Source organism: Helianthus annuus, chromosome 9 (assembly GCF_002127325.2).
Source record: "Helianthus annuus cultivar XRQ/B chromosome 9, HanXRQr2.0-SUNRISE, whole genome shotgun sequence".
Taxonomy (NCBI): domain Eukaryota; kingdom Viridiplantae; phylum Streptophyta; class Magnoliopsida; order Asterales; family Asteraceae; genus Helianthus; species Helianthus annuus.
The window spans coordinates 95,547,222-95,558,925 of NC_035441.2; the positions used below are offsets into that span (position 1 = coordinate 95,547,222).

The 11,704-nt window shown below is 36.0% G+C and overlaps 1 protein-coding gene across 1 annotated transcript; it reads right to left on the reverse strand.

The window, feature by feature from the left end:
- Positions 1-1,468: 1,468 nt before the first annotated feature.
- LOC110875717 lies at positions 1,469-1,996 on the reverse strand. The gene has a single exon (XM_022123922.1). The coding sequence runs from the start codon at positions 1,994-1,996 to the stop codon at positions 1,469-1,471; it is 528 nt and encodes a 175-aa protein (XP_021979614.1).
- Positions 1,997-11,704: the final 9,708 nt, after the last annotated feature.

The following is an 11,704-nucleotide window of genomic DNA, read 5'->3' on the forward strand; positions in this document are numbered from 1 at the left end:
TCTGACTTTGACGAATCAGATTCATTTCCAGAAAGTGGCTCCTTTGCTTCCGAAGAAACAAATTCATTGCCAGAAAGTGGAACCCAATCCATACTGGATTTAGGTTTAGCAAATTCATCAACATTTGACATGAACGACCTTTCTAAATTTCTTTTATATTCAAATACTTTAATAAAAATTTTATCTGGAAACTTAACTTTCTTTGATTTTTTAATTGTTTGATTAACCAATTTTTCCTTTTTTATTCTCTCTTTTGTCCTCAGATTTGTATCTGATGAATTCATTTTACTTGACTGATCATTCTTTGGAGAGCAAAACGATTCATCAGAACTATTATCTAGTTTATCGGTTGTATCCGAGGACAAAATCTTTTCAAGATACTCTCTTGCTTCCTTTCTTTTCTTTCTCAGTCTATCTTTCTACCCTTGTGATAATTTCACTTTCTGTTCTTTGGGCTTTTCTTCAATTTTGACTATTTTCTTCACCATTCTACGAGATTTAGCCCTCGATCTTCTCTTTGATCTCATTGGGCAATCTCTGGCAATATGACCTTTGATTTGACATTCATAGCATCTTCTTGTCTCAAAACTCTGACTCTGGCAGTTAACAGCAATGTGTCCTTCAAAACCACATTTGTAACACACCCTGTTATCATACCATTCTCCACTTTCAAACCACACACTCAAATCATAACACTGATTTGATTCGTAGTACTCATCATTTCTCTGTTTTCTATCATTGTAATGATTTGTCTTTGAAGAATCTTCATTCCATCTTCTCCTGTAAGCTTGATTTGACTTTTGAGCACCGTGGTCAAACCTGCACCACTTATTACCAACTTTTTGTGAGTTTAAATTTTCAAATTTTTGTGATTTTTTATAAAGATTGGATGATTGAACTAATGATCTTTTATTGTTACTTTGAAAATTTTTTGGTTTTGTTTTTGTTCCACATTCTTCTTAAAAGGTTTTTGCGTTGAGCATTCACCTTTTTCAGTAGAATGTAAAACAGTTTCTTGAAATTTTTCTTTTAATTTCAAAAATATTTTCTTTTTATCATTTTCATCATCAGATTCATCATCATAATCCTCAATTATGACTTCATCATAATTTGTGACATTGTCACTTATTGGATTTTCCTCTTTATTTTCATTGATCGGTTTTGGACATATATGATCTAGTATTACTGACGAGGTCACAAAACCTTTTAATTTCTCTTCTAAATCAGTAATTTTTTTTTTAGCACTCTCAACTTCATTTTCAAGTCGAGTAATTTTCTCAAGATGAGAATTTATTTCCTTTTGATTTTCAACATTATTATTATTCAAAACAGATTTCTCATTTTTTCAAATCTTTATTTGATTTTGAAATTCTTTTTCAATTTTTAATTTTTCATTTTCTAAAATCGTTATTTTATTTTGAAACTCTTTTTGGTTTTCTTTTAAAATTTTCTTTTCTAATGTCAAACTCTACACATCTTTCAGAAGTTTGACATTTTCTGATCTAAAATTATCACATTTTGAACACTTCTCAGGCATCTTTTTAGCATCAGCTTCCTTCTCAACCTTGAAAGCTGGAATTTCTTTAACTTTCTTCTTTACCACTCGAACATTTTCATCATCACTGTCATCTATCGCAGCTAGTATGTCTTTCATTTTTCTTGCATAATACGAATTATCATCATCACTATCATCTTTTTCTTTAACAATTGCTGCTTTATGATTCTTCTTTTTCGCAGCTTGTTTTTCTTTGATCTTTCCCGTTTTTCCTGCAAAAAACAAATCATCATCATCACTATCAGTTGAAAATTTTCTTGCATAAAGTTCAAGTTTTCGAATCTCTTCATTGTCATCATCACTCTTTTCATCCAATGAGTGATCAAAGACTGGTACTCTTTCTGAAACCTTTTCTTTTGAAACTGGTTCTTCTTCGATCTTTTTAGGACTATACTGCTGAGATTGGTAATAATAATACGCTAATTCTTCTTCAGAATCCATGTTTTGGTTTTAAAAGTTCACAATGACAAAATCTTTAAACGAACTGAGTCAATTCCAAGCGACCTAGTGCGAACTGGGTTGATGTGAATTGAATTTGGTGCGAACTGACCCAAAACTCAATCCGTGCAAACTGATTTAGTTTCAAACGAATTGGACACTTTCAAGCGAACTGGAAGTCAATTTCATACGAACGGGACCTTTTCACGCGATCTGGAGTCACTACACACGAACTGGGATGAAATCTCACACGATCTGAGAAACTTTTAACCACTTCGTGCGAATTGAACTATGTTTCACACGACTTGGGGAGCAACTCGTACGAATTGATGATGATGTCACACGATCGGATATGTTTTTACCAAATTGATCAAGTTTTAGTTCGAATTAAGGTCTGATTCTTTCAAGGATTGCTTAAAACTGTGTTTCGCTTGTTATATGAGAAAATTAGTCCATTTAACCGTAAAAACTTAGTTAATTTAATGAAAACTTGTAAAAGAAGGAGTAGAAATCAGAATTTTTGATGAATCAAGCTGAAATGGTAAGAACTCTTCCTCCTGAGCTCTGATACCACTTGTAGGATCGAGATTCGACCTAAAAGAGTCGTTCAGAAGAGTTCTCTACCAATACGAAAGGCGGAAACAGACGTATCGATGTTGTATCAGCTTGATTTGCACAAAGTATCACTTAAACTGTCACTTGTATTGATTACAGAACGATTACAGATCTGGAGATACTTCGGCAGAGCTTCGCTACCGGAATCAGGAATGTTTTTCAATGAGAGACTCAAGACCACTATATATAGGGATTCCACTTCGCATGAAACAGCCATGGCCCAGTTCGTGTGAACTAGCCACTTCGCACGAACTGGTCAGTTCGTGTGAACTGGCTTGTTTTGCTCAAATTCCCGTTTATCTCGAACTACGTGACTCGATCTAACAATTCTATTACAAGACTCGATACAAGACGAAGTCGACAGACATATGCACCAACAGGTATATCTAACAGCTATTGAGATTAGTAGAACACTTAGACTTATCTAACTATCAATTACTGCTTCTAAGGTATATCAGCCAATTAACCCAGAAGATCACAATATAAAATTATAATCTAGCCTATACCTATTATGTGAAAGACATCCACCAAGACTCACACGAAGCAATAAACGACAATTAAACGAAGCTAAGCATGCATATAGATCAAACCGATGACAAAGTTGACTACTTTCATAAACAGTCCATAAATAATCAAACATCCATAATAAAAATTAAAACTTTAACAATCCATTCATCCAATATAGGTAGTAAACAAGTTTAGCCAAGAACCATAGTCAAGAAAAAGAAATACATCTGGGTCGAGTAGCAAAGCATGTTCATAGGTTCGAATAATATAGAAAAATAAAAAAAAACAAAACTGACACGTTTGCGAACCCTGACACGATTCTTGAATTGCAACCTTTTCTTTCTTGAATTCGTGCTCCTCTGTTCTCCTCTGTGCGTATTATTTGTGGCTCCTGCTCAATAATAATGATCATATTATGGCAGCCGCAATTATAATATATACGGATTAAAAATTGAGCAGCATGTTATTGATCGGAACTCAAATTCCCGCTTCCACAACATGGGCTCTTTTAGCGGATCATTCAAAGGTAGGTGGGCCGATGTCACATGCTAAAAATCAAGCGGGCCTCTTCTCATAATTTCCATTTGACCAAAAAAGAAATAATAACGAACGATGGCATGTTTGTAAATATTATTGGTCAATGATTTCCAAACTTGGTCAACCGTGCATCAAAATCTGAATTCAATTATTATTTGTCTTTTAGTGGTTGAATTAATTGGACTTTTAGCATTGTGTCACTTTTGGTCCCTCATCTTTTGTGAGCTATTTATAAACAGCTTTCAGCCTTTTGCACTTCAACCCTCCGCCTTTCAACTTTATTTATTCTCAACTTTCGGCTCTTCATTTATTAACCATGTTAGTTTGATTCAGTACTCGATCAAGTATCTTCAATATTTCCCTATTTTAGCTCCAAACTTGATGAACACCTATCAAAATATAAATTCAGTAAAACCAAAGAAAACCGACTCGAATACTAATAATGTTGGTGCATCCGTCTGTCGTCTTCGTCTTGTATCGAGTCTTGTATAGAATGTATTAGATTAGGGCACGAAAAACGAGAAAATGGAATTACTGGAGATTCTGCTTGAAATGACATAGAGTCAGTTTCAAGCGAAATCACCCAAGATCCTGATTCCGCTCGAAATGTAAATGCAGATTTCGCTTGAATGTTTGATACTGATTTCACTTGAACTGAACATACACATGTTCAATCGGAATCAGTTGGCCTATATATAGTGGTCATTCGAGCGAAATCATATAACTATTGATTCCGGTTTGCAACGAAGTGCTGCCGAAGTGTCGGATCGCTGTAAACGTCAATATTTTCAATCAAACGATAGTTTAAAGTGTAATACTTCCTGAATTGAACTCAGTTTCTTAGTTTCCGCCTCTGAAACTGAGATTTGCTCTTCTGATCGACTCGTTCGGGTCTAAAAACGATCCTACAAGTGGTATCAGAGCTCAGGAAGAAGAGTTCATACCAATTCAGCTGCATTTTCTGTTTTTCTACACCTTCTTTTCAAATTGAACAATTTTTCACGGTCGAAAAGTTCTGATTTTCTCACGGTATACTCGGAATTGTCTTTTATCAAAGCCTTAAAAGTTTCAAGTTAAAATTCAATCTAAAACATGATTTTTTAGTAATTCCGCTTGAAAAGTTTCGATTGATTGATGACGTCAGCAGCATTTCATCGTGATTCCGCTTGAGATTGTGGCTTAAAAACCAGGTTCCGCTTGAAAGTTCTTAGTTGATCTCGCTTGAAGTTCTTATTCCGCTTCAGTTTAAGGTTCTGCTTCAAAGTTCAGTTCTGATTCCGCTTGAATCAGTGATCCCGCTTGAAAGTTATTGATTGATTCCGCTTGAATCAGAGTCTGTACCTCAAAACTGTGATTTCGCTTGAACAGTTGATTAAACTTGATATTTCGCTTGAACATGCAGCTTTTGAAAACTTTGAAAAACCAAATCATGGACGAGGATTTTTATAATTCTTTTGCTACCCCGATCACAGTTGCTCAGCAGACAATGTTGGAAAACGAAACGGGAACCATGCAAAAACCGCCTAAGCTAATGAATATCGAGGAGTATAAGAGTTGGGAAGAACGTTTTGAGAACTGGGTGCAAGCTAATTACTTGGATGCTTGGGAATGTATTGAAACAAAATACGTTAGACCAATTAATGACGATGAAGATGTGATTCCTATCAAAGATCTTAGTCCCGATGAGAAAAAGAAATACAAAAACGAAAAGATGATGATTAGCTTACTGCAACAGGTAGTCAAAGAGGATATCATGGTTTTACTGCAACACACTGGGAGTGCTTATTCGATTTGGAAAGCGTTGCGATCTAAGTTTGTTGGAAGCCAAGAAATGGATCAAAAACAAGAAATCACTTTTGAAAAAAAAATTGATTTATTTTGTGGTTTGAAAAACGAAAGCACAAAGGAAATAATTGAAAGATGCTGCAATTTATTGGTGAACATGATGAGGGCTAGTATCACAAAAAAGAATGAGGAGTTGATTGAAAAACTGGCTGATGCATTGCCGCATGAGATTTGGGGCACATACTTGATGATGCTAAGAAACAAAAAGGGTTTCAACAATCTAACACTGAGCAAGTTTATTGAAAAGATTGAGGCTCAAGAAATGGAATGGATAATGACTTCAAGAATGAAAGTGTTTGATGGTGAACAAGACATCGGGTTGTACTACAAATCAGGGTTGAATGATAAAACAACCAACATATCACCAGAAGTTGAAACTGCATTCAATGCAAAGAACTCATCTGGAAGTTCATCCAAAGGATCAAACAGTAACACAAGTTTCTCATCGTTTCCATCATTTGATCCGAATGTTTCAACAACAAGAAATGGCAAAAAGCTTCAATGCAATATTGTGTTAAATATTGAAAATGATCAGGAATATTCTGAGGAGTTAGCCAAAAGCCATATGTCTTTGTTGGGAACTGTTTTAGAATCTTATGGTAGTTTTGTTGCAGGTCGGATCGGGAATCCAATGCTGACTAAGGAGGATTACGACCAGATCGATGCTGAAGAGATGGAACTAATGGGTATAAAATGGTGTTTGGCTAGCGTGTTGAGGAGAGCTGAGAAATTTAAGCAAATCACTAGAAGAGATGATCTTCGTGAGGCTAATGTTTCTACTTTAGGTTTTGACAAATCTAAAGTCACTTGTTTTCGATGCAGGGAAAAAGGACACTTCAAGAGGGAGTGCACCAATCGTGAAGCAAGTGGAGCTCAAAATCCATTCAACAACAATGATTACTACAGGAAGGCCATCTACCATCAAGTTGCTCAACAACCATCTCAACAACATCAACATCAGGCACAAACTGCACATGGAAGAAATGTGATTGAAGATTCTTCAAAAAGAGCTTGTGTGGTTAATCAAGAAGAGAAGAAGCCATCAACAGGGTCCAACTAGGATAAATATATTCCAACTGATGCTAAAGCATGTGTGATTGATCAAGATGATGAAAAGTTACCGGAAGGGTTTAGCTCGGAGAATTTTACTTGGGATGATTATATTCCTGACCAAGCTCCTGTTCACACAGCTTTTGTTGCCAGAATTGAAGAAGATAGTGATGATAATACTGAGTATTATGCAAGAAGAATGGAAGAACATCTGAAGATGATGGCTGAAAGCGATAGTGAAGATGAAAAAGCCAAGAAAAAAAAAAGAAAAAGATCAAGACACCAGTGAGCAGTGATGATGAAGTTCTGGTGGTGAAAAGAAAAGTTAAAGAAGTTCCAAAGTTCAAAATTAGTGAAGATGTCATTGCGAAAGAGATTCCTGTGAACTGTGAAACTTGTGAGATAATGAAAAAGAAAAATAGTGAGTTGATCAACAACATGAACAGGTTGAAGGAATCTTATGATGTGCTGAACAAAGCAATGAACATGAATAATGACACGAGTGAAGAATAGGCATCTGCTATGAAAACTCTTCAAGGAGCATTCATGACTAAGCAAAAAGTTGTGAATAACTACATTGAAAAGTGTGCTGTTCTTGAACAAAAACTGGAGTTGCAAAGAATTGAGACTGAGAGAGTAAATCGTTTGTTGAAAAGTTACTCATGTACTTCTTATGTCATTGACAGGATCTATCCTACTGTTGAAGGCATGAAGGCATTTGAAGATGATGAAGTAACTGAAGAAAAGAATGATGGAAAAGCTTCTGAAGCTGTTGGTGCACTTACGTCTGTCGACTACGTCTTACATCGAGTCTTAGAGATGAAGAGGATCAGACATTGCACGAATACCTAGAAATAGTAGTGTTGTATAGGTCCGCTTATGTGTACTCTACTAGGTTCGCTTTTGTGTCAAGTCTTGATCAGGTTCGCTTATACGGTTAGATAGTTGGTCCGCTCATGTGTATGAAGTAGATCCGCTTATACGTGCATGTACGTATAAGCGGACCATGCCTGTCTATATATAGGGTCTTTGGGGCGAACCTATAACACATAGTTGAAGGTGTTTTTGTTCCGGTATGCTGCCGAAGTGCTGTCAGACCTTGTAATTGTGTTCAAAATCAATACAACGACAAGTTTAAAGTGAATCTAGCTAGAATTGCACCAAATCATTAGTTTCCACCTCTTGATTTGGATAGAAACTTCTCTGATCGACTCAAACAGGGCCGAGAACGATCCTACAATTGGTATCAGAGCTCAGGAGGAGGAGTTCTTGCCATTTTAGCTGCATTTCTTCTGATTTTCTACTCTTTCTTCATTTTTTCAAAATTTTTCACGGTAAAATCGGCTCAAAATCACACATTGCACTCGGAATCATGAACTAGTAAATCCGTGAAGTTTTCAGATCTAAAATCGACGTAGAAACTAGGATTTTTTAGAGGTTCGCTCATACAGTCAAAAGTTTTTGGTTCGCCTATTGGTCCAACAACCTGGTCCGCTCGTTGGTTAATATTTCTGGTTCGCTCCAAGTGAAAGTGACGGTCGCGCTTTTAGGACACTTGTTGATTCGCTTTTGGAACAATTATTGCTTCGCTTTTCTGACAGTGTCACTCATTTGAACAGTTTGCATAAATTTTGAAATTGTTGTAAACGTTGAATATTTGAACAATGGATACTGATTTCTATAACGCTTTTGCAACTCCGACTTCGATTACTCAAAGTGCTTTGATTGAAAACGAAACCGGAACGTCTCAGAAACCGCCGAAACTTATGGATATTGATGATTATAACGTGTGGTCTGAACGTTTTGGAAATTGGGTTGAAGCTTATCATCTTGATGCATGGGAACACACCGAGGAACCATATGTTAAACCCACAAAGAACAATGTTATGAATGGTACTCCGTTAACACTTAGAGAGATGACTACTGCAGATAAAAAGAAATATCAAGATGAGAAATTGATGGTGAGTCTGCTTTAGCAAGCGATAAAAGAAGATATTTTGATATTGCTTCAACATGATGGAACTGCATATTCGATTTGGACAGAGTTAGAAGCAAATTTACTGCAAGTGACGATATGCTCAGGAATAAAATGTCTCTCATGAAAAAGGAATTTGATTTGTTTCGGGGATTGAAAAATGAAAATACCAAGCAAATAATTGATCGATATTGTAACTTGGTGAGAAATATGACAAAACTTGGTATTAAGAAAGATACTGATGAATTAGTTGAAAAACTTGCAGATGCGCTTCCACACGAAACATGGGGAACATTTCTGATGATGCTAAGATCTAACAGAAAAGATTACAAAGCTATGACACTGGGAGATTTTATCAAGCATCTGGAAGCTCAGGAGATGGAGCAGAGGAAGATAGCCAGAATGAAAAATTATGATGGAGAACAGGATATCAGTTTGTACTACAAGAGTGGCTCTACTGATTCTACAAAGTATTCTCCAAAGATCGAAACTGCTTACAGTGTTAAAGATTCTCCTGAGAAGAAGACATCTCAAGGATCAAGCAGCAGCACAAGATTTTCATCTTATGATCCTTACATCTCTGTAACAAAGAATGGTAGAAAACTTCAGTGTAACATTGTATTAAGCCTTGAAAATGATCAAGACTACACTGAAGAAATTGCAAAAAATCAGATGTCTTTGTTAGGGATGATTTTAGAGTCTTATAGTTGCTTTGTTGCAGGAAAGATCGGAAATCCAATGCTCACGAAAGAGGATTACGATCAAATTGATGCTGAGGAAATGGAATTGATGGATATAAAATGGTGTATGGCGACTGTGATGAGACGTGCTGAAAAGTTTAAACGAATTACAGGCCGTGATGATTTTCGTGATGCAAACGTTTCAGCTTTGGGTTTTGATAAATCTAAAGTTACGTGTTTTCGTTGCAGGGAGAAGGGGCATTTCAAGAGGGGGTGCAAAAACCGTGAAGCTACCGGAGCTCAGAATCCTTTCGGAAACAACGACTATCACAAGAAGGCCATATATCATCAAATCACACCACCAGCACAGCAACAGGCACAAACAGCTCATGGGAGAGATATGGTTGATAAAAGGGCATGTGTTGTTAGTGAGGGTAAATATGATAATTTTACCTGGGAAAAGTATCTTCCGAAAGACAGCAAAGTGTGTTTGGCTGAACAAGATGATGAGAAGTTGGCTGAAGGTTTTACATGGGATGATTTTTGTCCAGATCAAGATCTCATGGCTAAAGAGATGTCTAAAAACACTTCTCATGCTTTCTTTGCTAATGCTTATGATTTGAAATGTGCAGAAAGGTGCAGAAAAGTCATGGAAGCTGCTGAAGAAAGACGAAGAAAGAACAGAGAAGAGGAAGAGAGATTAAAAGCTGAAGCTAAAGCTGAGAAAAGGAGAAGAGCTGAATTCTTACAACATAACAGGACAGTCAATGAGGTTCCTGAATTTGAAGTGAAAATTGACGCTGAACCAGTCATAGTCCCAGAAAAGTGCATGAACTGTGATTCGCTGATCAAGCAGAACAACGAGTTGTTGCACAATATTCACAAGTTAAAAGAATCATATGACACAATGAACAGAGAAATCAACAAATATACTGATTCGAGTGGTGAACAAGTGATGGCGATGAATACTTTGAAAGTAGCATATCTTAGACAGCTGGATGATGCTAACTTTCATATCAAGAAATGTGCTGATCTAGAGCTGGAGCTGGCAACACAAAAGATAGAAACTGAGAAAGTTAAGAAATTATTAGATAGTTACTCATGTTCTACTTTTGTTGTTGATAGGATTTATCCAGTTGTGAAAGATTTGAAGACGTTTGAAGAAATGAAGAAATCTGAAGAAGAAAAATCCGTGACAAAGGATGAAGAAAAGTTAAAGACTTCTGGTAAGAAATCAAGTGTGGTCTATAACAGATGTCCGCCCCCGGTCGAAAATGGATATTCACCTCGAAATCCAAATTCTGAAAGAGTCAATAAGGCAATCAATTTACAATGGGAGTTTGGGCCGTCGGATAACTTGCCAGAAAATATTGATATTACGTATACGTCATCAGACACTGATCATGAATCAAAGTTGATAAAAAGTGTGGTCGATCAGGTGTTAGATAAAGATGACAGTGAGGAGTCAAATCTGGAGTCCAAAACCGAGTCAAAGTCGACAAACAAAAAGGACAAACGGGTTTATGATAAAGAGTTTTTACTTTCGAAATCTAATTTGAATGATGAATCGATCAAAGTAGCATATACTTTGAAAGGTTCTGACAAATTATATTCTGACGAGAATTTTCCAATAAGAAGTGTCAGACTTGAAATGATTCAAAAGGTTTTCAAAATAACAGAAATTAATATTTCTGAAATAAAAGATTTTAATCTTAATGGAAAACCTAAACAATACACTTCAAGAGATCAACAAAGAATCAACAAGAAAATGGGTTACAATTGTGGTTATAGTTTCTGACATAAACCAAACCATAATCGTAATTTCAAAAAGAAAGGTCTTGGTTTTATTCCACCAAAAAACTATAAAAATGAGAAAATGTATAAACCAAAAACTATGTTTGTTTCAGGGAAAACGTCAGAGGCTGAAAAAGAACAATCATTCAAAAAGCAGAAAAATCAGGAATTCCTTGCCAAGAAGCAAGAAGAACTAAAGAAGAATGAAGTTCCGAAGAAGATTGAAAAGAGAACTTGTTTTCAATGCAAAATTGTTGGTCATGTGGCAAAGGATTGTCCAAAGACTTTCAAGCCAAAACAGGAAGTCTCTGGGAAAATGAAAGAAAAAGTTGTTGAAAAGACTGAACTGTCAACCCGGAAGTTTACTGGCTTTGAAAATTCGATTTTTGAAAAAGGAGAATGTTCAAAGAGTGCTTCAAAAAGGAAAGAAAATGTGCCAAATCAGAAATGGGTTGTGAAAGGTTCAGGTAATAGTTCTGGTGATGAATCTGATTCCATAAAATCAGAGGAGCCACGTGTTGAGAAAAAGGTTGAAAAGAAAGTTCTGATAGTGGATGATGTGAATTTTCCGCCACTGAATGCTAAAAATTACAAATCTAAAATCGGAAAAGTTGAAATATCAAATCAATTTTATTCCGACAAGAAGAAATTTGATGTTGAAAAAACTTTCAACGGAAATGTAAAACGTATATTTGGAAAAATGGTCAA

Excerpts from the sequence above, each read along its gene's own strand:
- LOC110875717 (XM_022123922.1), bottom strand. The coding sequence starts at position 1,996 with ATGGATTCTGAAGAAGAATTAGCGTATTATTATTACCAATCTCAGCAG.